General features: G+C 39.9%; 3 protein-coding genes across 5 annotated transcripts; 1 reads left to right on the forward strand and 2 right to left on the reverse strand.

Annotated features, from left to right (window-relative positions):
* Positions 1-601: 601 nt before the first annotated feature.
* LOC137884217 (trypsin-like) lies at positions 602-2,280 on the reverse strand. Its single transcript, XM_068725933.1, has 5 exons — positions 2,214-2,280; positions 1,983-2,130; positions 1,703-1,838; positions 1,178-1,444; positions 602-1,066 (listed from the first exon to the last, which is right to left on the reverse strand). Exons 1-5 carry the CDS (start codon positions 2,272-2,274, stop codon positions 905-907), a joined length of 774 nt encoding a protein of 257 aa, XP_068582034.1. The 5' UTR covers positions 2,275-2,280; the 3' UTR covers positions 602-904.
* Positions 2,281-13,163: 10,883 nt separating this feature from the next.
* On the forward strand, positions 13,164-14,516 carry LOC137884212 (duodenase-1-like). Of its 2 annotated transcripts, none has more exons than XM_068725922.1 (5): positions 13,164-13,267; positions 13,346-13,493; positions 13,662-13,797; positions 13,924-14,172; positions 14,276-14,516. In XM_068725922.1, the coding sequence occupies exons 1-5, from the start codon at positions 13,210-13,212 to the stop codon at positions 14,429-14,431; spliced, it is 747 nt and encodes a 248-aa protein (XP_068582023.1). In that variant the 5' UTR covers positions 13,164-13,209; the 3' UTR covers positions 14,432-14,516. The 2 variants fall into 2 exon arrangements, with proteins under 2 accessions (XP_068582023.1, XP_068582024.1); XM_068725923.1 differs by having other exon boundaries at positions 13,177-13,267; positions 13,349-13,493.
* A 905-nt stretch (positions 14,517-15,421) lies between these two features.
* LOC137884216 (duodenase-1-like) lies at positions 15,422-16,717 on the reverse strand. Of its 2 annotated transcripts, none has more exons than XM_068725931.1 (5): positions 16,647-16,717; positions 16,418-16,565; positions 16,114-16,249; positions 15,741-15,986; positions 15,422-15,637 (listed from the first exon to the last, which is right to left on the reverse strand). In XM_068725931.1, exons 1-5 carry the CDS (start codon positions 16,702-16,704, stop codon positions 15,479-15,481), a joined length of 747 nt encoding a protein of 248 aa, XP_068582032.1. In that variant the 5' UTR covers positions 16,705-16,717; the 3' UTR covers positions 15,422-15,478. The 2 variants fall into 2 exon arrangements, with proteins under 2 accessions (XP_068582032.1, XP_068582033.1); XM_068725932.1 differs by having other exon boundaries at positions 16,418-16,562; positions 16,647-16,715.
* Positions 16,718-25,501: the final 8,784 nt, after the last annotated feature.

A 25,501-nucleotide genomic window follows, 5' to 3' on the forward strand; every position in this document is an offset into this window, starting at 1 on the left:
CGACTTGACACAGCCCTCTGACACATTGGTTTGAATTCTGTGACAAACTAGATGAACCACGGAAACCACAGTTTCCAGATTGATGTTTGAGCATCAGTTGTTCGCAGTCACAGCTTTGCAACAGCAACAGTTTTGCTGTTTTGTCCGTTAATGTTTTATTTTACCAGAAGTGTCTTACAAATCGTATCAACTGTGGGTACTGGCTTTATGCAAATGTATTCATCTGCAGGTTAACAAATATACCTACAACACATGCAGGCAAGTACACACATACACAAACCAAGGGAGGACAAATCTATGGTAATACATTCGGCATGGTAATTAAAACCAAAACAACAGGCTTGTACTGAGAATGAAACAAAGGTATATTTTTTGTCTCGTTTTTGCATTAAGGTCTTGCAAATTGCATTTGAAAATGCTCTTCATCAGCTATAGAAAATACACCAGGAAAGAGTTGACCTTTAGTCTAGAAGTGAGTTGAATTGGCTGCAGAGCAAACTTACTCCAAAAAGGTTTTGTCAATACCTTTTGTAAAGAAACCCCCTACATATATTTCTTGTGTAACCACAATAATTCAAATACAGTATTTGACGTTTGAAAGTGGCATTTTATTTTCAATTCAGATATAGAGCAAACAGTGACGGGGCAACTTGAATACAGCAGTGCCACCACAATAATCTGTTTTATTTATAAAAGCACACAGTTTGTAAATTCACAAGGCATAAACTCATAACTGCAAGAGGTTGAACATATCAGCCGGCTCATGATAAGACAGAAAGGATATCAGTTGTTAAGAAAGGCCATTCTGTAAAAGTGAGTTTAAAGACGAGATTTAAAGTCAGCGACAGTGTCAGCTGACCCCGAGGAGCCAGTACAATGCAATGCAATCAAAGAATCGTTACATTCAACAATTATTTTGCTTGAGAATCTTTTTGATCCAGGTAAGGTACTTTGATACATCGGTGTAGACGTTGGGTTTATTTGGGTAGTCACAGTTTGCACGGTAGTTGAAAGACACAACACCAACAGCCTTCCCGTTGCACACCAGAGGACCACCAGAATCACCCTGTGAGGAGGAAGAAGCTTCATTTGTTTATTCAGTTTTTAGAAGACGAGAAACCATTCAAACTGAAAACCGTTGACATTCCAATTTTTTATGGATGGACAGAAATCATACCTGACAGAATCCTTTGTTTGTGCCAGATCCACCTGCACAGATAATGTTGGCAGGAAGATTTTTTCCAATATGACCCCATTTGTTCTTGCAGTCCTCCAGGTTCACGATAGGCACGTCCACCACTCTCAGGTCTTTAACAATTTCACCACCAGTTTTTGTGAAACCCCATCCGGCCACACGGCACTTTGATTTATCTTTTACCTTAACCTCAGTGTTTGGAAGTTGAATCGGTTGTACTTTTTTGCCCAGTCGAGCTTTCCTAGACAACTGGAGACACACGGAATGACAAAGTAACAATTAGAAACCAGCAAGGACCAATTTACAGCATACGTCTTGTCCTCCTTCAGTATTCAAGTTAAAAAAAGAATTAGTGGAAGATGGAGCTGTCCTTAGTATTGATGACAGCGCTTTTCTTTTTTTACAGTTTTGGGCGGACGAGAACTGAATAAATCAGAACATGAAAGAAAGATTTTACTGTAAAAGTGCTTCACCTGAGACTGCTAGGCTGGTTAAATATCAACTTACTTTGAGGAGCATGATGTCATCCCCTTTGTTGACATTCTCATAAGAAGGAAACTTGCATGTCTTTACACGGTATCTCATTGTGTTATTATCAACCTTCTGGAGATTGTGGGTGCCAAGAACGACGCTGGTGGGATTCCTGAGCGAATGATCAGTGAGAGGTTGTCAGCAGTGTTTAAAGTTGTGTTGACAAAATAAATAAAAAAAAAAGCATGTAATATTTAGTTCTTTGGATTTTTGATTACATGATTGAAAGATTGCAGAACGAGGGAAGTTAACTCACCGGCGCTCACAGTGGGCTGCCGTGACCACAAAGTGTTCATTGATGAGGAATCCTCCACATACATGACCTCCATTGTTCTGCACTGAGGCCATATACAACATTAAGTTCTCCGGGACGTTCTGACCATTTATGATTTCACTTCCAAGTGCTGAAAAGATAAGAGGAAAAGAAGGACGAGTTAATGCAGTGTTTGGGTGATCAGAGACTTAAGACCAGACTTGGAAGTCTTACCGTAAAGTCCAAGACATGTCAGGAGATGAAGAAGCAGAAACCTGTGCAGAGCATGCATCATGCTGGTGATACTCATCCTGTTCTCTTTGAGGTGTCAAGTCGACCCTTTTATACCACAGTTTGATCAGTAAGAGACCTCGTGGTTAAGGTCTGCTTCTTCAAGACCTCCTAAGCCACAACCTTTGTGCGTCGGTGACACCTTTAACTGTCATATAGTGATGAGTGCATGCGGTCAGTAAAGAAATGCAGTATTGCTGCTGTTACAGTAAATATAAAGCGTCTGGTTCAGCAGCCTCAGCAGCCTGAAGCACGTACACACATTATGTGATCAGCATGGGATGAGTTTTCACACAGTCTGTCAGTAACCAATTCATTCTCTTCTCCATTTGATGTCATTTGATATTGTCAGTTTTTCTCTTTGTATGAGGCCTCCAGGAAGAGCGCCAGGCTTTGAAGCAAATTTTGCTTAGTGGCCAAACCGTGGAATTACAACATCTACATCTGTCACGTGATTCCATTGGGCCTAAAAAGATTTTTTCTTATAGACTTACATTTGAAACTTCTGTTGTAGTAGGTAAATGAACTCCCCAGTAAGAGCACTGTATTAGCCTTATCTACATCAGTAGGTCCTAAAAGTTGGTAAATGCATTAATAGCTGAATCCAGAGTTAATTCCCTTCCTCCCTTCATGTGATTGAGTCCGACAACGAGTCTGGACCGAGGGCTGGGAGGCGGGGTTAAAGGAAACACTGGTGCGATTGCTTCATGCATCAAGGGCCACTGAGTAACTTTGATAGGAATGAACGGGGTCCTGCCTCGCTGAATCCAGTTCTCTTTATGCATCCATCTTTTGTATCTATTGCACTTTAAGCATCTGTCACCTCTGTTTTTTCATTATTTCTTAAACTTTCCTCTCTCACTCTTTTGTATACACTGAGCCACTTAAGCTTAGGTGACCTTTTAGTTTGATAAAACTGAAGTGAAAAAACTAAATCATTTGTTACGGATCCACTTTTTAGCTGTGACCTTTGGGCTGTTGTTGGCTTCTGTCAGTGTGTTGTTGCACCAACAACTAAATGAGTGACAGAAACCACAGGTTTGCATGTCTATATTCTCACAATCTCAAATATGTAAGACTCTAAAGTCTTGAGATCACTGACTGATAGCTAGAAGTCTGATAGGCTATCGTGACTCATCTGTTGGTGTTTGGTTTGACCGCAGTGGAACATGTGTGTAAATGACGTGCATTATGAAGTCTGAGGTGAAATAAGAAATACATGAAGAATTACGCACAACGAAACATATGAATCAGACAAATTTGTATGTAATTATTCCCATTTAACAAGGACATATGAGAAGTTTCAGAGAGCTGAAGCATGCGGAGAAGAGCAAATAGATCCACAATATCTTTTCACTATGTTTTTACTGCAACTCAATCCAACATCAAGAGGTTTAATTACTTGCTGTGAGCAGACTTGTTTAGCACAAATCAATTTCTACCACCAGTCATGTTCACTATGCATCTATGACACTTTTATTCTCTTAATTATTAATATTTTGGACCATGTTGGTTCTCCTCTCACTTTTGGTAAATACTCATATGTGGTCACATCAAATGACCCTTCGCTGAATAAACTTGCAAAGTGGAAAAAAAAGACGCATGACCAATGTTGACCAACCTGAAACAACCCGAAGGTTTCTTTGAAATGTGTTACAATCTTGATCCACAGAAACCACAGTTTTCAGCTGCAGATCTGAGCGTTGGTGTTGGTGCACAGTTGCAGTTTTGAAAGCACACTTCACTAGTTGTATCATTATTCAACAGGCAGCAGCAGATGTTTTTAAGTGCATTGAAACATATTTAATTGTTTATACTCCAGGCTTTATGCAAACCATAAACACTAGTTGGATTTGTGTTGCATTCAGTTCAACCTTTTAAGTGCAGACAGAGTCTCTGCACCTCAAGCAGAGATAGGTGAGCAATAACAGAGTAGTACTGTTTAAACTTACCCTGAGAGGTTTTGTGAATACTAAAATTGACCCACCTTTACCAGCTGCAACATTAAAGTGATGTACACATGACTGCATCAATAACTATTTTGTGTGTCTAACACAATGTCAGTGTCTTAACTTTTTGCTGCTACTTCATGCTCAGTGTAACTAGTTTTCTGTGTAGTTTTGGGTTTGTTTCTGTTCCACCTTTAAGGTTAAGGATGTTGAGATGATTTGAGGTGATTTTTAAAGGGGTCCCATGCAACAGAAAACGCTTTGTACAGCTCCACATCTCTGCAACCCTCAGCCTGCACTAGCCAAAACACAGCAGGCTGGCAGGGACAGAAACTAGGAGCAGACCACAAAAGTCAAGAGGAAGCTTCAGCTGCGGAGATTGAGCAGTTAAAAAAAAAAGACCCAAAAGACCCTCTCTGCAGAAAAGAGATTCCTCCGGTTATTCAAGTGAACTGGATGAGAATTTGCCACCCTACCTCATCCTCCAAGCTTACACTAAGCAACTCTCACCCCCAACTCCAACTCCTCCACCCATAACTCCCTCCCCCCCTATTCTTCCTTTCTTATTTCTCACTGCATCCCTGAAGAGTGGATCTCTCTTTGATTTGTCTCTCCCAAGGTTTCTTCCCTCTTTTGGGAGTTTGTCCTCGTCTTCCTACAGAGCGTGGCCATACACTCTGTCAGAGGGCCTGTAAAGCCTTCTGAGACGTTGTGTGCAGCTTTTGGGTTGTAACTTTCCATTTCATTCATCCTCAAATGTACCAAAGCCTCTTCTGTTCATTACAATAATATTACTAATAATAATATGAAAAACTATTATTGTATCTGAATCTAGATGCATTTTTACCATGGATATTTCTTGTTGAAAGGGTTGGTGTGTTTGTACAGTTCAAATATTGTTACAAATATAATTCTTACTATAAAGTCATTCATTTATTGTTATCCAAATTTGGATTAAATTTGGATATTTGCTCATTCCGTATCATGCACCCATCTACTGTACAGTGGATACCTGTTTAATTGTGCCAATTTCATGCATTTGCATGAATTAAAACGACCGCTGATGTTCCAAATTGAAGCACAGTCATGACATGTACACACTCACCACAAAAACAACTTACTCACTTCCACAATAATCATTTGTACCACTTCTACTCTGAGTGAATTTGGTTCATTTGAGTGTAACTTTGATGGGGAGAGGGGTGCAGTCTCACTACATCATGTTGTCTCTTCCCACATCTACTCTACATTTGGATACCATCAAGTGAAATCAAGTGTAACATCACACACGCTGTATATGATCTCAGCTGTTACGGTTACTCTGTCAGTACTTCATGACGTCCAGCAGAGATCGCCAGAGTTTACAAAGAGACTTTTAAAAATTGCTCTGCTCTTTCTCCATCAGTGCAAATCTAATGTAAATTCACAAATTGAGCTTTCTAATGACTCTTCTAACAGCATCGGTCTGTGCTGCATGTAAGCCCACTCCTTCACTTTGAGAAAAACAGTGAGCATGTGATCTCGCTCCAAACACATGGGGTACATGTCTCACAGTTAGACCTGGAGGTGGTTTATAAAGTGGAGCTATATATGAAAAGAAAAAACAACCAATGACCTGATATCAGATTATGTGGTGCCGCTCGCTACATGATTTGGGTTTTAAAAACGCTTAAAATCTAAATTTCTGATCAAACAGCAACAGAATTTTCCTGGTTTCGGGATGAAACACAAGACCTCAGAGCCTCGGAGGCCCACAGCCACTGAGTCTGGTGCTGAGGCTGAGGAAGTGCTGGACAGGACGGGAGAAATCACTGCACTTTACTAGATAGCTACGGCATTGTTTTATTGTCCTGCTCATTGGTGGTCATTTTAGTTTTGATGTAGACGTCAGTCGGGTTGAGATTGATCTTTCTGTGCTCTTCATACCGTCATCATACTTTATTCTGCCTTCACTCTTTCTTTCTGGCTTTGACGTGATGTTATGAGCTAAAAGAGGCCTACCGTGTAGACACAGAAACATTGAGTAAGATTTTAGAGGCACCGTGTCAAAGTCATGTGTTTTCAAACCTTCATGTAATGTACATATGTGTCGAGCCAGGACAGATTTGTCCACCAAAGCCACCAAACTTCCACTGAAGAAACAGTAACTTTACCTCTCAGAACACAGGGGTTGAGGGTCTACCGCTGCCTCCATCGGTTAGTTAGTTTGTGTTACTGTGTGACCTTGGTGAATCCAAACTAACCAAAGTGACATCATGGACGATGGCAGTGTATGCTTTAGGGCGTGGCTACCTTGTGATTGACAGGTTGCTACCGCGGCGTTGTTCGGTTTGGGTGTTGCCCCGTGTTCTTAGAACTTTAACTCTTTCACGGTGTGTTTTCAGGGCATGAAAGTTAATTGTAGCCTTCTTGGGTGACTTAAAATCCCTTACTGAGAGTTTGCATGTACTTAGCTCCACCCTCTTGTGTCACTTCTGGTTACAAAAAAAAAAAAAAAAAGATTGTGAAGGCCATAAACCAAGATGGCAATCTTTGGCCAAAATGCCAAAACTCAAGCCTACAAAACTGCAGTCCACAAACCAATGGGGGATGTCAAGGTGACAACGTCCACTTCTTATATACAGTCTATGCTTCTCACTCTTTTCTATGATACTGATAGAAACATAAACCTTTATTCAGCTATACACCACTTCTATTTGATGACTTGGAAGTTGAATTGGTTGTACTCTGTTGTCCAGTTGAGCTTGTCGAAATAACTGGTTAGACAGAAAATCAGAAAGGTAAAGTTTAGATGCTGTGAGTGACTGTGGTAGCAATATCATTTGAATTAGGAAAGACTTAATGTAAAGAGAGTAATTCAATGCATGTATTGACATAATGCACAATAGGCAGTGTTGGGCAGTAGTGGTGCTACAAGCAGAGGTGGAGGATGGTTTCATCAAACTGACATTTAAATGACAGCTGACAGCAGGAGAGAAAGAAACAGTTTTTAAACTGTGACAGCAACGAGATGATTGGCTCACAAACGTCGTGGCAAAATCTGATTGGTTTAGCTGAAAGAGTGAACGCCCAAAGTCAGCTGATTGAGTTGGAAGCAGAGAGAGAGAGAGAGAGAGAGAGAGAGAGAGAGAGGTATAGAGAGAGAGAGAGAGAGAGAGAAATAAATAAAGTGCGCATGAAGCTAGCCAGTCTTCCTGATTGAAGTTAAGCTTCATTTTGTCTGTCCCTCTGATTTCTGACACTCTTTTGGAGCCCCTCCTCTCTCTGACTGTGGATTCTAATCAGCCACATCAAGCCATCCTCCAGTTTTATAAGAAAACACAGGCACAACATTTCCTCTGGTGTGGATCGACTTGACACAGCCCTCTGACACATTGGTTTGAATTCTGTGACAAACTAGATGAACCACGGAAACCACAGTTTCCAGATTGATGTTTGAGCATCAGTTGTTCGCAGTCACAGCTTTGCAACAGCAACAGTTTTGCTGTTTTGTCTGTTAATGTTTTATTTTACCAGAAGTGTCTTACAAAATCGTATCAACTGTGGGTACTGGCTTTATGCAAATGTATTCATCTGCAGGTTAACAAATATACCTACAACACATGCAGGCAAGTACACACATACACAAACCAAGGGAGGACAAATCTATGGTAATACATTCGGCATGGTAATTAAAACCAAAACAACAGGCTTGTACTGAGAATGAAACAAAGGTATATTTTTTGTCTCGTTTTTGCATTAAGGTCTTGCAAATTGCATTTGAAAATGCTCTTCATCAGCTATAGAAAATACACCAGGAAAGAGTTGACTTTTAGTCTAGAAGTGAGTTGAATTGGCTGCAGAGCAAACTTACTCCAAAAAGGTTTTGTCAATACCTTTTGTAAAGAAACCCCCTACATATATTTATTGTGTAACCACAATAATTAAAATACAGTATTTGACGTTTGAAAGTGGCATTTTATTTTCAATTCAGATATAGAGCAAACAGTGACGGGGCAACTTGAATACAGCAGTGCCACCACAATAATACGTTTTATTTCTAAAAGCACACAGTTTGGAAATTCACAAGGCATAAAGTCATAACTGCAAGAGGTTGAACATATCAGCCGGCTCATGATAAGACAGAAAGGATATCAGTTGTTAAGAAAGGCCATTCTGTAAAAGTGAGTTTAAAGACGAGATTTAAAGTCAGCGACAGTGTCAGCTGACCCCGAGGAGCCAGTACAATGCAATGCAATCAAAGAATCGTTACATTCAACAATTATTTTGCTTGAGAATCTTTTTGATCCAGGGAAGGTACTTTGATACATCGGTGTAGACGTTGGGTTTATTTGGGTAGTCACAGTTTTTGTTCATGTTGAAAGACACAACACCAACAGCCTTCCCGTTGCACACCAGAGGACCAGCAGAATCACCCTGTGAGGAGGAAGAGGCTTTATTTGTTTATTCAGTTTCTAGAAGACGAGAAACCATTCAGACTGAAAACCGTTGACATTACATTTTTTTATGGATGGAGAGAAATCATACCTGACAGAATCCTTTGTTTGTGCCAGATCCACCTGCACAGATAATGTTGTCAAGATTTTCAACAATATGACCCCATTTGTTCTTGCAGTCCTTCAGGTTCACGATAGGCACGACCACAACTCTCAGGTCTTTAACAATTTCACCACCAGTTTTTGTGAAACCCCATCCGGCCACACGGCACTTTGATTTATCTTTTACCTTAACCTCAGTGTTTGGAAGTTGAATCGGTTGTACTTTTTTGCCCAGTCGAGCTTTCCTAGACAACTGGAGACACACGGAATGACAAAGTAACAATTAGAAACCAGCAAGGACCAATTACATTACATTACATTACAGTCATTTAGCAGACGCTTTTATCCAAAGCGACTTACAATAAGTGCATTCAACATTGGTAATCAAAAGAACTACTAGTCACCAGAAGTCATAAGTACATTTCCTTTTCCAAACAAGCATCTAAGAGCATGAAGCAGAGCATAACTCAGAGCCAAAGTACAGTGCAGAAACAAGAAAAACAGTTAGTGCTATGTTACCACCTGGCTCAAGGCTGGCAACAAAAAGGGAGGCCACACACACATATCTAACCCAAAAACAGTTTATTTGAGCTACATAGACATAAAGCATAAATGAAAAGAGGTGCAACAGGCCCTGCTGCAAGAGAGAGAGACTCTCTCAGAAGTACTGTCTTTTATGTCTTCCTGGAGGCTCCAATCAGATGGACTGGTATCAGCAGGTGACTATCCCAGCTCCTCCCACCAGGAAACCATCATGCAGCAGGACCATAGCCAACAGAGTGGGAGGGTCGTCACACCCCCTCCCTTAAGATTTGGGTTCTCACTGCAGGCAATCTCAAACATGACCATCCAGTATCCTCCCCTCTGCAACTTTGGTACCTGAGAAGCAATTTAAGAGAGGAGAAAACCAGAGACAGACAGACAGAGACACTGCAATGGAGAAAGGTTAGGGGGTTATGATCAGTATATACCACCAAAGGTCTTACTCCACCCCCCACGTAAACCTCAAAATGCTTCAATGCCCAGATCAGTGCCAGTGCCTCCTTTTCAATGATGGAGTAATTTAACTGGTGCGAGTTGAACTTCTTAGAAAAGAAACTCACCGGGCAGTCAACACCACTTCCATTGTCCTGCATTAATACAGCCCCAGCTCCCACCTTACTAGCATCCGCATACAGCGAAAACGGCTGGTCCATCTGGGGGGCTGCTAAGACAGGGGCAGAACACAACAACAACTTGGCAGTCTCAAAGGCTTTCTGACAAGTGAGAGACCACTCAAACTTCACCTTTGGGCTGAGAAGAGAAGTAAGTGGGGAAACTATTGTGGAAAAGTTTCTACAAAACCCACGATAGTACCCAATCATACCCAAGAAGCGAGAAAGTTCTTTTTTTGTAGTGGGAACAGGAAACTGATCAACTGCCAACACCTTTGCTCTTACTGGGCGTATTTGCCCTTGTCCAACAACTTTTCCCAGGTAGGTTACTGTTGCCTTAGCAAACTTGCATTTAGCCAGATTAATGGTTAGACAAGCCCAGGCAAGACGGTCAAACAACGCTCTGATGCACTGAAGATGAGTCTCCCAAGTGTCACTATAAATCACCACATCATCCAAATACACAGCACACCCGACCAACCCAGACACCACCTTGTTCATTAGGCGCTGGAATGTGGCTGGAGCGTTACGTAACCCAAACGGCATAACTGTGTAGGAATACAACCCACTGGCTGTAATGAAGTTAATTAAAGGAACTTGCCAGTAACCTTTAAGTAGGTCAAACTTACTGATGAACCTAGCAGAGCCAACCTGGTCCACACAGTCCTCCATACATGGCAGTGGAAAAGAGTCCGGCTTAGTCACTTGATTAACCTTTCGGAGATCTGTACATGGTCTAAATGTTCCATCTGGCTTCTTAACGAGTAAGCATGGGGACGACCAACTAGATAAACATGGCTCAGCAATGTTGTTCTCCAGCATATATCCGACCTCTGCTTCTAAATGTTCTCGTTTCTCTGGACACATACGATAAAAGTGTTGTCTAATTGGCTGGGCATCTCCCACGTCAATATCATGTTCCATACGATGATAACCTTTTATAAGATCCACCAACTCTGTTTGCTTTGGTTCAGGTAAATGTTTCAACATTACATCCAGCTTGGCAAGTGACTCAGAGTTTTTTAGACGTCCCTTCAAAATTACATCATCTGGTGTATAACACTCTTCTTCATATTCCTCTGTCGGATCAAGAGGTGGAGGTGAATTACCAGCTGGAACCACTGCAGCAACAGCGGCACACCCCGACCCAGGACCTGGCACAAGGGAACGGGCAAAGTAGGGTTTTAACAAGTTAATGTGACAGAGCTGCACAGACTTCCTTCAATCAGGGGTCGCGATTAAATAATTTAGGTCAGACACTTTTCAGGTCACTGTATAGGGACCAGAGAACTTAGCCTGGAAAGGAGAGCCAACGAAAGGCAAGTCATTAGAAAGCTCAATTTGTGACTTTACATTAGATTTGCACTGATGGAGAAAGAGCAGAGCAATTTTTAAAAGTCTCTTTGTTAAACAGGTATCCACTGTACAGTAGATGGTAAAGCAGCTCATGGAAATAACAGCACGGGACACAGTTACCACTGGCCAGTACTAAACTGTTACAGCGAGTCATCATATTAAAGTTATAAAATATTAGATTTAATTCCTTTAGAAGATAGTCTTTTGTATAAAATGATGTACAGGATATTTTGCAGGGCTATTGTACTTGAATTGTAATTGACTGTGTTTGATGAGTAGATATCTGTGTGGTTGAGGAAATCATTCGTGACATATTTTGTTTGAAAATAATTAGTTGGAGATAAATGAGTTTGAATCCTAATGGAGCTGTATGAAACAGCTCACTTAGTTGTAAGATAATTTTGTACAGTTTTTGGTAAAAACAACAACAAATGAACATTTGATATAATAAATTGGATAACAATAAATGACAATATTTGAATTGTACAAACACACCAACCCTTCCAACAAGAAATATGCATGTTAAAAATAATGCATCTAGATTCAGATACAATAATTGTTTTTTATATTATTAGTTGTAATATTATTGTAATGAACAGAAGGGGCTTTGGTACATTTGAGGATGAATGAAATGGAAACAAGTTACTACCAAAAAAGCTGCACACAACGTCTCAGAAGGCTTTACAGGCCCTCTGACAGATTGTCTGTATAATCAAGGCCTTAAAACTACGTTTTAACTATAAGACAAAAAGATGGAGTTTTAAGAGCAGATCATAATGCAGGTGTTGCTGTCAGGCTTCAGCAGTGCATTATGAAGCAAACCTGCAATGTTTTCAATCACAACAACCTGCTACAAGGTGAGCCTGGAGACTTTGGTCACCCTAAGAGTTCAGGGCAGTTGCCGGCTGTACCCAGTTTATAATCCATCTTTAATCTTTACATACAGGGGAAAACTCATTTTAAACTATTCATAATTTGATTTCAGTTTCTATTAAGACATGAAGTCTGCAGTTATAAATCTAACTACGTATTTCCAGCGATTGTACAATATAATGAAAACTTTTTACATTTATGAAACTACCAAAGTGATTAAACTCGTGCTCTGTTTCATAACTGTGACTTGTCACTCAAAACTGAAGCAGGAAACTTGTTTCTGTGGTTCATCTGATACCGTCACACAAATTCAGAGTAGGCTGTTTAACCAAAACCCCCAACAGCCAAATGATGAAAATACATATACTAATAAAGATACTAAAATCATTACTATCCAGTATCTTAGCATTAATGTCTCTTTTTTCATAAAAGAGATGTACAACAAAGTGTTGAGTCATCAAATTCACCCAATTTCAGTGTTATTGTGAACTTGTGAGGTGAAGTGGGTCCACAATGAACAAAAGTGAAAGCTGCAGCAAATAAATCATGAGCTAAATAAAAGGAAGAGGAGAATCAAGAATGGATTCATAGTGACCTGTATGACCACAGTGACACATTTTGACTTCCACAATACAGAGTCCTGGTGTTGCATCTGAGTTATTCACTTATTGAATTCATCTAACAAAAGTCCCTTAATGTTGCTGAGCAATTATCCATAAAAAATGAAGAAAGGAGGCCTAGAATTAACTCAACAAAGAGGCTGAAAGTGTCCTGAATATAAAAGTGAATAATGAATGACATAAAAGGTAAAAGAGGAAGAATGTGACAGAATGTGTGAAAGTCATCACATGCTGATCATAAAGTGCTTCATGCTGTTGAGGCATCAGATATCATAAAAAAACAAGATGATGATGAGATAACATACGTTGCAAAATGGTAAACAGACATTGGTCAAAGGATGCGTCAAGATGAAACATGAGGATCACGCTAACCAACAAAGCAAAGCTGTATAAAAGGGTCTACTTGACAGCCCCAAGAAGAAAGACAGGTCACCTGTCTTGCTGGCATCATGCATCCTCTGCACAAATGTCTGCTTTTTCACCTCCTGGTGTATCTCGGACAAAACGGTAAGATTAACAAAGTATTATCATTTTCCAACCATTTAATGGAACATTAACCTCATTTTGATTTTCTTATCTTTGCAGCAGATGGGAGTGAAATCATTAATGGGGAACTAGCGCCGGAGAACTCAATGCAGTATATGGCCTCGTTGCAGGACAGTGATGGTGATCATGTCTGTGGAGGGTTCCTGATCCGTGAGGACTTTGTGCTCACTGCTGCACACTGTTACGTGTGAGTAGCATTTCCTCTTTAAGCAATCTTTAAATCATGTTATTAGAAATCAAATGAAAAAAAGTTGTTCAGATATATAAACTAATTATTTAAAATTAAGAAATGATTATTATTATACATTATAATTTTAGAAGATGTACTGACACCCCTTTGTTGTCTCTCATTCAGTAACATTACCCATGTTGTTCTTGGCACCCACAATCTCAAGAGTGTTAATAATGACAACAAGATATCCATTAAAAAGAAATACAAACACAAACGTTTTAACAATGAAGAACTTGATAATGACATCATGCTCCTCAAAGTAAGTACATGTTTCCAGGTGACATCATAACTTTGTTGTGTCATCTTTTTTTTATTATCAGCTCCATATTCCAGCAATTGTTATGAAATTAGACATTGCATTAGTTTTAACATTGTGTGTCTCCAGCTGTCTACCAAGGTTTCACTGAACAGAAAGGTGCAAACAATTCCTCTTCCCACATCTGAAATGAACAAAGAAGAAAACTGCCAGGTGGCTGGATGGGGAGATATAGACAATGATGGTACAACTGTTGATGATCTGAGAGTGGTGAACGTCTCCATCATCAACCTGGAAGTCTGCAAGAAGGAGTGGGTTGATCTTCCCGCCAATGTTATCTGTGCAGGTGGAGATGAAACAAAGAAAGGATTCTGTTCGGTGGGTTTTCTGTCTGTTAATAACATGTCAGCTGGTATATAAATGCTACAAACATCTCAAATCACATAATGAATAAGCTAATGAAGCCTCTTCCTCTTCACAGGGTGATTCTGGTGGTCCTCTGGTGTGCAACGGGAAGGCTGTTGGTATTGTGTCTTTCAACACAGAAAACTGTGACTACCCAGATGCACCCAACGTCTACACCGATGTATCAAAGTACCTTACCTGGATCAATCGCAAACTCAAACGTTACGAGTGAAAATCTTGCAAAGCATACATTCACTGTACTGTGGAGGTTTACAATCAGTGTGACCGAAATTCAAAATAAAGTTTATTGCAAATACCGTGTTTGATTTCCTTCTTTAAAAATGTCCTCAGAAACACACAAAATGTATTTAAGTGAACAAAAACAACAGTAATAATAACGGTTATGTTGAGCGTGTGAATCAAGTGGAGTATAAACGTTATAGTGAATAACTTCTGTCTGGTCCATGCTGAGTATTTATACCTCGTACCCAAACCCTTATAAATGACTTATAACTCATCTGTGAAGCATGAATCAAGGGAGCCTTATTAGAAAGTGGTAGCATGTTACCAGTTAAAATTACTCATTTGGTTTGACCATACCAATAGAATTATTATTATAACATATTATTATTATAATAATTCACTGATCTTATACACAAGACAACTGCATGGCTGCACTGACACAGAAATAATGTGAGGAATTAATTTGTATAATTATTGGTGATGGAGACACATCCTCCGTGTTCAGTCTGCCCGAGGTCTCAAGCTCATCACAGGAGACTCTTGATAAAAAAATAAAATAAAATGAATAAAATAAAAAAGGAGCATCACATACTGTACTGAAACCCTGCAGTTTGATTTTGTTCCTTCATATGTATTAGTCACATGATGCATATACTTTGCAAAGTTGTGAAACAGCATCGCCCGTTAGATGTGGCAGGAAATTAAAATAGATGGAAATAAAACTGTGAAGATCAAACTCTGCTGTGTAAAAAGGGCAGACTTGACAGCCACAATACAACAGGTCAATCATCCTGTCGCCATGATATAAGTTTTTGCTTTTTATGTTCTGGTATGTCTCAGACAACATGATAAGTTGCACAATGTACTTTTCTTCAGCCTGCAAATAGGATATTACCTCATTTGAACATTTCCTACTTATGTTTTTAAAAAAGGAAATCAAACACGGTATTTGCAATAAACCTTTATTTTGAATTTCGGTCACACTGATTGAACGCAAAACCTCCATCGTACAGTGACTGTATGCTTTGCAAGATTTTCACTCGTAACGTTTGAGGATGCGATTGATCCAGGTAAGGTACTTTGATACATCGGTGTAGACGTTGGGTACATCTGGGTAGTCACAGTTTGCACCATTGTTGAAAGACACAATACCAACAGCCTTCCCGTTGCACACCAGAGGACCACCAGAATCACCCTGTGAGGAGGAAGAGGCTTCATTAGCTTATTCATTATGTGATTTTAGATGTTTGTAGCATTTATATACCAGCTGACATGTTATTAACAGACAGAAAACCCACCTTACAGAATCCTTTCTTTGTTTCATATCCACCTGCACAGATAACATTGTCGGGTAGTTTCCATTTCTTCTTGCAGACTTCCAGGTCGATGATGGAGACGTCCACCACTCTCAGATCATCAACAGCTCTACCACCAGTCTCTGTAGCTCCCCATCCAGCCACCTGGCAGTTTTCTTGTTGGTTCATTTCAGATGTGGGAAGAGGAATTGTTTGCACCTTTCTGTTCAGTGAAACCTTGGTAGACAGCTGGAGAAAAAACAACGTTAAAACTAATGCAATGTCTAATTTCATAACAATTGCTGGAATATGGAGCTGATTAAAAAAAAAAGATGACCCAACAAAGTTATGATGTCACCTCGAAACATGTACTTACTTTGAGGAGCATGATGTCTTTACCACTTCCTACTTTCTCGTAAGATTCATATTTGTATTTTTCTTCAATGGATATCTTGTTGTCATTATTAACACTCTTGAGATTGTGGGTGCCAAGAACAACATGGGTAATGTCACTGAATGAGAGACAACAAAGGGGTGTCAGTACATCTTCTAAAATTATAATGTATAATAATAATCATTTCTAAATTTTAAATAATTAGTTTATATATCTTAACATCTTTTTTTCATTTGATTTCTAATTACATGATTTCAAGATTTCTGAAAGAGGAAATGCTACTCACAAGTCACAGTGTGCAGCAGTGAGCACAAAGTCCTCACGGATCAGGAACCCTCCACAGACATGATCACCATCACTGTCCTGCACTGAGGCCATATACTGCATCGAGTTCTCCGGCGCTAGTTCCCCATTAATGATTTCACTCCCATCTGCTGCAAAGATAAGAAAATCAAAATGAGGTTAATGTCCCATTAAATGGTTGGAAAATTATCATAATAATTTGGGAATCTTACCGTTTCGTCCGAGATACACCAGGAGGTGAAAAAGCAGACATTTGTGCAGAGGATGCATGATGCCAGCAAGACAGGTGACCTGTCTTTCTTTGTGGGGCTGTCAAGTAGACCCTTTTATACAGCTTTGCTTTGTTGGTTAGCGTGATCCTCATGTTTTATCTTGACGCATCCTTTGACCAATGTCTGTTTGCCAGTTTGCAACGTATGTTATCTCATCATCATCTTGTTTTTTTATGATATCTGATGTCTCAACAGCATGAATCACTTTATGATCAGCATGCGATGACTTTCACACATTCTGTCACATTCTTCCTCTTTTACCTTTTATGTCATTCATTATTCACTTTTATATTCAGGACACTTTCAGCCTCTTGGTTGAATTAATTCTAGGCCTCCTTTCTTCATTTTTTATGGATAATTGCTCAGCAACATTAAGGGACTTTTGTTAGATGAATTCAATAAGTGAATAACTCAGATGCAACACCAGGACTCTGTATTGTGGAAGTCAAAATGTGTCACTGTGGTCATACGGGTCACTATGAATCCATTCTTGATTCTCCTCTTCCTTTTATTGAGCTCATGATTTATTTGCTGCATCTTTCACTTTTGTTCATTGTGGACCCACTTCACCTCACAAGTTCACAATAACACTTAAATTGGGTGAATTTGATGACTAAACACTTTGTTGTACATCTCTTTTATGAAAAAAGAGACATTAATGCAAAGATACTGGATAGTAATGATTTTAGTATCTTTATTAGTATTTGTATTTTCATCATTTGGCTGTTGGGGGTTTTGGTTAAACAGCCTACTCAAAGATTTTCTTCTGAATTCATGTGACGGTATCAGATGAACCACAGAAACAAGTTTCCTGCTTCAGTTTTGAGTGACAAGTCACAGTTATGAAACAGAGCACGAGTTTAATCACTATAGAGTACTTTTAACACTTTTCATGTGGATTCAAATTAGCTCCAACATGCACACCCTCAATATGTTACCATGGACTGAGAGCAAAACAATCCCGGGTATTCAGGACTCTACTTTTGTGGTCATTTTATTATCACGAGGGGACATGCCCTGTTGAGCATGTTGCTACATTTACTGCTTTGTGCTTTGCATTTCCACGTGTTGCTCATATTGTGACATGTATGTCAATAATGTGCTATTGTTGTTGATAAAATAATACATGGGAGTTTTAGGATCACATTGGCAGTATATTTATGTATTTATTTTAGAGGATCCCCATAAGCTGATGCCAGTGGTAATAGCTAGTCTTCCTTGAGTCCTAAATCCAGTACATCATATCTATGATATACATACTGTAGACATCATTACATTTGTGCTATATTATATTCATTACATGCATGATTATTGTGTTACATTAAAGAGATAGATCGGGTGTTATGAAGTGAGGTTGTACGAGGTACTTATCCATTGTTAGTGTATTACTCACAGTAGATGACAGTTGGTTCCTTTAACTGTCATATAGTGATGAGTGCATGCGGTCAGTAAAGAAATGCAGTATTGCTGCTGTTACAGTAAATATAAAGCGTCTGGTTCAGCAGCCTCAGCAGCCTGAAGCACGTACACACATTATGTGATCAGCATGGGATGAGTTTTCACACAGTCTGTCAGTAACCAATTCATTCTCTTCTCCATTTGATGTCATTTGATATTGTCAGTTTTTCTCTTTGTATGAGGCCTCCAGGAAGAGCGGCAGGCTTTGAAGCAAATTTTGCTTAGTGGCCAAACCGTGGAATTACAACATCTACGTCTGTCACGTGACGCCATTGGGCCTAAAAAGACTTTTTCTTATAGACTTACATTAGACACATCTGTTGTAGTAGGTAAATGAACTCCCCAGTAAGAGCACTGTATTAGCCTTATCTACATCAGTAGGTCCTAAAAGTTGGTAAATGCATTAATAGCTGAATCCAGAGTTAATTCCCTTCCTCCCTTCATGTGATTGAGTCCGACAACGAGTCTGGACCGAGGGCTGGGAGGCGGGGTTAAAGGAAACACTGGTGCGATTGCTTCATGCATCAAGGGCCACTGAGTAACTTTGATAGGAATGAACGGGGTCCTGCCTCGCTGAATCCAGTTCTCTTTATGCATCCATCTTTTGTATCTATTGCACTTTAAGCATCTGTCACCTCTGTTTTTTCATTATTTCTTAAACTTTCCTCTCTCACTCTTTTGTATACACTGAGCCACTTAAGCTTAGGTGACCTTTTAGTTTGATAAAACTGAAGTGAAAAAACTAAATCATTTGTTACGGATCCACTTTTTAGCTGTGACCTTTGGGCTGTTGTTGGCTTCTGTCAGTGTGTTGTTGCACCAACAACTAAATGAGTGACAGAAACCACAGGTTTGCATGTCTATATTCTCACAATCTCAAGTATGTAAGACTCTAAAGTCTTGAGATCACTGACTGATAGCTAGAAGTCTGATAGGCTATCGTGACTCATCTGTTGGTGTTTGGTTTGACCGCAGTGGAACATGTGTGTAAATGACGTGCATTATGAAGTCTGAGGTGAAATAAGAAATACATGAAGAATTACGCACAACGAAACATATGAATCAGACAAATTTGTATGTAATTATTCCCATTTAACAAGGACATATGAGAAGTTTCAGAGAGCTGAAGCATGCGGAGAAGAGCAAATAGATCCACAATATCTTTTCACTATGTTTTTACTGCAACTCAATCCAACATCAAGAGGTTTAATTACTTGCTGTGAGCAGACTTGTTTAGCACAAATCAATTTCTACCACCAGTCATGTTCACTATGCATCTATGACACTTTTATTCTCTTAATTATTAATATTTTGGACCATGTTGGTTCTCCTCTCACTTTTGGTAAATACTCATATGTGGTCACATCAAATGACCCTTCGCTGAATAAACTTGCAAAGTGGAAAAAAAAGACGCATGACCAATGTTGACCAACCTGAAACAACCCGAAGGTTTCTTTGAAATGTGTTACAATCTTGATCCACAGAAACCACAGTTTTCAGCTGCAGATCTGAGCGTTGGTGTTGGTGCAGAGTTGCAGTTTTGAAAGCACACTTCACTAGTTGTATCATTATTCAACAGGCAGCAGCAGATGTTTTTAAGTGCATTGAAACATATTTAATTGTTTATACTCCAGGCTTTATGCAAACCATAAACACTAGTTGGATTTGTGTTGCATTCAGTTCAACCTTTTAAGTGCAGACAGAGTCTCTGCACCTCAAGCAGAGATAGGTGAGCAATAACAGAGTAGTACTGTTTAAACTTACCCTGAGAGGTTTTGTGAATACTAAAATTGACCCACCTTTACCAGCTGCAACATTAAAGTGATGTACACATGACTGCATCAATAACTATTTTGTGTGTCTAACACAATGTCAGTGTCTTAACTTTTTGCTGCTACTTCATGCTCAGTGTAACTAGTTTTCTGTGTAGTTTTGGGTTTGTTTCTGTTCCACCTTTAAGGTTAAGGATGTTGAGATGATTTGAGGTGATTTTTAAAGGGGTCCCATGCAACAGAAAACGCTTTGGACAGCTCCACATCTCTGCAACCCTCAGCCTGCACTAGCCAAAACACAGCAGGCTGGCAGGGACAGAAACTAGGAGCAGACCACAAAAGTCAAGAGGAAGCTTCAGCTGCGGAGATTGAGCAGTTAAAAAAAAAAGACCCAAAAGACCCTCTCTGCAGAAAAGAGATTCCTCCGGTTATTCAAGTGAACTGGATGAGAATTTGCCACCCTACCTCATCCTCCAAGCTTACACTAAGCAACTCTCACCCCCAACTCCAACTCCTCCACCCATAACTCCCTCCCCCCCTATTCTTCCTTTATTATTTCTCACTGCATCCCTGAAGAGTGGATCTCTCTTTGATTTGTCTCTCCCAAGGTTTCTTCCCTCTTTTGGGAGTTTGTCCTCGTCTTCCTACAGAGCGTGGCCATACACTCTGTCAGAGGGCCTGTAAAGCCTTCTGAGACGTTGTGTGCAGCTTTTGGGTTGTAACTTTCCATTTCATTCATCCTCAAATGTACCAAAGCCTCTTCTGTTTATTATTATAATATTATTAATAATAATATGAAAAACTATTATTGTATCCGAATCTAGATGCATTTTTACCATGGATATTTCTTGTTGAAAGGGTTGGTGTGTTTGTACAGTTCAAATATTGTTACAAATATAATTCTTACTATAAAGTCATTCATTTATTGTTATCCAAATTTGGATTAAATTTGGATATTTGCTCATTCCGTATCATACACCCATCTACTGTACAGTGGATATTGTTTAATTGTGCCAATTTAAAATGTCAGCTGATGTTCCAAATTGAAGCACAGTCATGACATGTACACACTCACCACAAAAACAACTTACTCACTTCCACAATAATCATTTGTACCACTTCTACTCTGAGTGAATTTGGTTCATTTGAGTGTAACTTTGATGGGGAGAGGGGTGCAGTCTCACTACATCATGTTGTCTCTTCCCACATCTACTCTACATTTGGATACCATCAAGTGAAATCAAGTGTAACATCACACACGCTGTATATGATCTCAGCTGTTACGGTTACTCTGTCAGTACTTCATGACGTCCAGCAGAGAGCGCTAGAGTTTACAAAGAGACTTTTAAAAATTGCTCTGCTCTTTCTCCATCAGTGCAAATCTAATGTAAAGTCACAAATTGAGCTTTCTAATGACTCTTCTAACAGCATCGGTCTGTGCTGCATGTAAGCCCACTCCTTCACTTTGAGAAAAACAGTGAGCATGTGATCTCGCTCCAAAACACATGGGGTACATGTCTCACAGTTAGACCTGGAGGTGGTTTATAAAGTGGAGCTATATATGAAAAGGAAAACAACCAATTCCCTGATAACTGATTATGTGGTGCCGCTCGCTACAAGATTTGGGTTTTAAAAACGCTTAAAATCTAAATTTCTAATTAAACAGCAACAGAATCTTCCTGGTTTCGGGATGAAACACAAGACCTCAGAGCCTCGGAGGCCCACAGCCACTGAGTCTGGTGCTGAGGCTGAGGAAGTGCTGGACAGGACGGGAGAAATCACTGCACTTTACTAGATAGCTACGGCATTGTTTTATTGTCCTGCTCATTGGTGGTCATTTTAGTTTTGATGTAGACGTCAGTCGGGTTGAGATTGATCTTTCTGTGCTCTTCATACCGTCATCATACTTTATTCTGCCTTCACTCTTTCTTTCTGGCTTTGACGTGATGTTATGAGCTAAAAGAGGCCTACCGTGTAGACACAGAAACATTGAGTAAGATTTTAGAGGCACCGTGTCAAAGTCATGTGTTTTCAAACCTTCATGTAATGTACATATGTGTCGAGCCAGGACAGATTTGTCCACCAAAGCCACCAAACTTCCACTGAAGAAACAGTAACTTTACCTCTCAGAACACAGGGGTTGAGGGTCTACCGCTGCCTCCATCGGTTAGTTAGTTTGTGTTACTGTGTGACCTTGGTGAATCCAAACTAACCAAAGTGACATCATGGACGATGGCAGTGTATGCTTTAGGGCGTAGCTACCTTGTGATTGACAGGTTGCTACCGCGGCGTTGTTCGGTTTGGGTGTTGCCCCGTGTTCTTAGAACTTTAACTCTTTCACGGTGTGTTTTCAGGGCATGAAAGTTAATTGTAGCCTTCTTGGGTGACTTAAAATCCCTTACTGAGAGTTTGCATGTACTTAGCTCCACCCTCTTGTGTCACTTCTGGTTACAAAAAAAAAAAAAAAAAGATTGTGAAGGCCATAAACCAAGATGGCAATCTTTGGCCAAAATGCCAAAACTCAAGCCTACAAAACTGCAGTCCACAAACCAATGGGGGATGTCAAGGTGACAACGTCCACTTCTTATATACAGTCTATGCTTCTCACTCTTTTCTATGATACTGATAGAAACATAAACCTTTATTCAGCTATACACCACTTCTATTTGATGACTTGGAAGTTGAATTGGTTGTACTCTGTTGTCCAGTTGAGCTTGTCGAAATAACTGGTTAGACAGAAAATCAGAAAGGTAAAGTTTAGATGCTGTGAGTGACTGTGGTAGCAATATCATTTGAATTAGGAAAGACTTAATGTAAAGAGAGTAATTCAATGCATGTATTGACATAATGCACAATAGGCAGTGTTGGGCAGTAGTGGTGCTACAAGCAGAGGTGGAGGATGGTTTCATCAAACTGACATTTAAATGACAGCTGACAGCAGGAGAGAAAGAAACAGTTTTTAAACTGTGACAGCAACGAGATGATTGGCTCACAAACGTCGTGGCAAAATCTGATTGGTTTAGCTGAAAGAGTGAACGCCCAAAGTCAGCTGATTGAGTTGGAAGCAGAGAGAGAGAGAGAGAGAGAGAGAGAGAGAGAGAGGTATAGAGAGAGAGAGAGAGAGAGAGAAATAAATAAAGTGCGCATGAAGCTAGCCAGTCTTCCTGATTGAAGTTAAGCTTCATTTTGTCTGTCTCTCTGATTTCTGACACTCTTTTGGAGCCCCTCCTCTCTCTGACTGTGGATTCTAATCAGCCACATCAAGCCATCCTCCAGTTTTATAAGAAAACACAGGCACAACATTTCCTCTGGTGTGGATCGACTTGACACAGCCCTCTGACACATTGGTTTGAATTCTGTGACAAACTAGATGAACCACGGAAACCACAGTTTCCAGATTGATGTTTGAGCATCAGTTGTTCGCAGTCACAGCTTTGCAACAGCAACAGTTTTGCTGTTTTGTCTGTTAATGTTTTATTTTACCAGAAGTGTCTTACAAAATCGTATCAACTGTGGGTACTGGCTTTATGCAAATGTATTCATCTGCAGGTTAACAAATATACCTACAACACATGCAGGCAAGTACACACATACACAAACCAAGGGAGGACAAATCTATGGTAATACATTCGGCATGGTAATTAAAACCAAAACAACAGGCTTGTACTGAGAATGAAACAAAGGTATATTTTTTGTCTCGTTTTTGCATTAAGGTCTTGCAAATTGCATTTGAAAATGCTCTTCATCAGCTATAGAAAATACACCAGGAAAGAGTTGACTTTTAGTCTAGAAGTGAGTTGAATTGGCTGCAGAGCAAACTTACTCCAAAAAGGTTTTGTCAATACCTTTTGTAAAGAAACCCCCTACATATATTTATTGTGTAACCACAATAATTAAAATACAGTATTTGACGTTTGAAAGTGGCATTTTATTTTCAATTCAGATATAGAGCAAACAGTGACGGGGCAACTTGAATACAGCAGTGCCACCACAATAATACGTTTTATTTCTAAAAGCACACAGTTTGGAAATTCACAAGGCATAAAGTCATAACTGCAAGAGGTTGAACATATCAGCCGGCTCATGATAAGACAGAAAGGATATCAGTTGTTAAGAAAGGCCATTCTGTAAAAGTGAGTTTAAAGACGAGATTTAAAGTCAGCGACAGTGTCAGCTGACCCCGAGGAGCCAGTACAATGCAATGCAATCAAAGAATCGTTACATTCAACAATTATTTTGCTTGAGAATCTTTTTGATCCAGGTAAGGTACTTTGATACATCGGTGTAGACGTTGGGTTTATTTGGGTAGTCACAGTTTGCACGGTAGTTGAAAGACACAACACCAACAGCCTTCCCGTTGCACACCAGAGGACCACCAGAATCACCCTGTGAGGAGGAAGAGGCTTTATTTGTTTATTCAGTTTCTAGAAGACGAGAAACCATTCAGACTGAAAACCGTTGACATTACATTTTTTTATGGATGGAGAGAAATCATACCTGACAGAATCCTTTGTTTGTGCCAGATCCACCTGCACAGATAATGTTGTCAAGATTTTCAACAATATGACCCCATTTGTTCTTGCAGTCCTTCAGGTTCACGATAGGCACGACCACAACTCTCAGGTCTTTAACAATTTCACCACCAGTTTTTGTGAAACCCCATCCGGCCACACGGCACTTTGATTTATCTTTTACCTTAACCTCAGTGTTTGGAAGTTGAATCGGTTGTACTTTTTTGCCCAGTCGAGCTTTCCTAGACAACTGGAGACACACGGAATGACAAAGTAACAATTAGAAACCAGCAAGGACCAATTACATTACATTACATTACAGTCATTTAGCAGACGCTTTTATCCAAAGCGACTTACAATAAGTGCATTCAACATTGGTAATCAAAAGAACTACTAGTCACCAGAAGTCATAAGTACATTTCCTTTTCCAAACAAGCATCTAAGAGCATGAAGCAGAGCATAACTCAGAGCCAAAGTACAGTGCAGAAACAAGAAAAACAGTTAGTGCTATGTTACCACCTGGCTCAAGGCTGGCAACAAAAAAGGAGGCCACACACACATATCTAACCCAAAAACAGTTTATTTGAGCTACATAGACATAAAGCATAAATGAAAAGAGGTGCAACAGGCCCTGCTGCAAGAGAGAGAGACTCTCTCAGAAGTACTGTCTTTTATGTCTTCCTGGAGGCTCCAATCAGATGGACTGGTATCAGCAGGTGACTATCCCAGCTCCTCTCTCCAGGAAACCATCATGCAGCAGGACCATAGCCAACAGAGTGGGAGGGTCGTCACACCCCCTCCCTTAAGATTTGGGTTCTTACTGCAGGCAATCTCAAACATGACCATCCAGTATCCTCCCCTCTGCAACTTTGGTACCTGAGAAGCAATTTAAGAGAGGAGAAAACCAGAGACAGACAGACAGAGACACTGCAATGGAGAAAGGTTAGGGGGTTATGATCAGTATATACCACCAAAGGTCTTACTCCACCCCCCACGTAAACCTCAAAATGCTTCAATGCCCAGATCAGTGCCAGTGCCTCCTTTTCAATGATGG

This window comes from Cebidichthys violaceus, unplaced genomic scaffold, assembly GCF_023349555.1.
Source record: "Cebidichthys violaceus isolate CVI_PGR_0920_01 unplaced genomic scaffold, fCebVio1.0.p SCAF_37, whole genome shotgun sequence".
In the NCBI taxonomy this organism is placed as follows: domain Eukaryota; kingdom Metazoa; phylum Chordata; class Actinopteri; order Perciformes; family Stichaeidae; genus Cebidichthys; species Cebidichthys violaceus.

Bases quoted from the DNA above. Each gene is read 5' to 3' on its own strand.
- LOC137884217 (XM_068725933.1), bottom strand. From the start codon at position 2,274: ATGATGCATGCTCTGCACAGGTTTCTGCTTCTTCATCTCCTGACATGT. The intron at 1,445-1,702 runs GTAAGTTGATAT...GTGTGTCTCCAG, and splicing joins ATGACATCATGCTCCTCAAA to TTGTCTAGGAAAGCTCGACT. The intron at 1,067-1,177 runs GTATGATTTCTG...TCCTCCTCACAG, and splicing joins CAAACAAAGGATTCTGTCAG to GGTGATTCTGGTGGTCCTCT.
- LOC137884212 (XM_068725922.1), top strand. From the start codon at position 13,210: ATGCATCCTCTGCACAAATGTCTGCTTTTTCACCTCCTGGTGTATCTC. The intron at 13,798-13,923 runs GTAAGTACATGT...GTGTGTCTCCAG, and splicing joins ATGACATCATGCTCCTCAAA to CTGTCTACCAAGGTTTCACT. The intron at 14,173-14,275 runs GTGGGTTTTCTG...TCCTCTTCACAG, and splicing joins CAAAGAAAGGATTCTGTTCG to GGTGATTCTGGTGGTCCTCT.
- LOC137884216 (XM_068725931.1), bottom strand. From the start codon at position 16,704: ATGCATCCTCTGCACAAATGTCTGCTTTTTCACCTCCTGGTGTATCTC. The intron at 16,250-16,417 runs GTGAGTAGCATT...TCTCTCATTCAG, and splicing joins ACTGCTGCACACTGTGACTT to TGACATTACCCATGTTGTTC. The intron at 15,987-16,113 runs GTAAGTACATGT...TTTTTTCTCCAG, and splicing joins AAGACATCATGCTCCTCAAA to CTGTCTACCAAGGTTTCACT.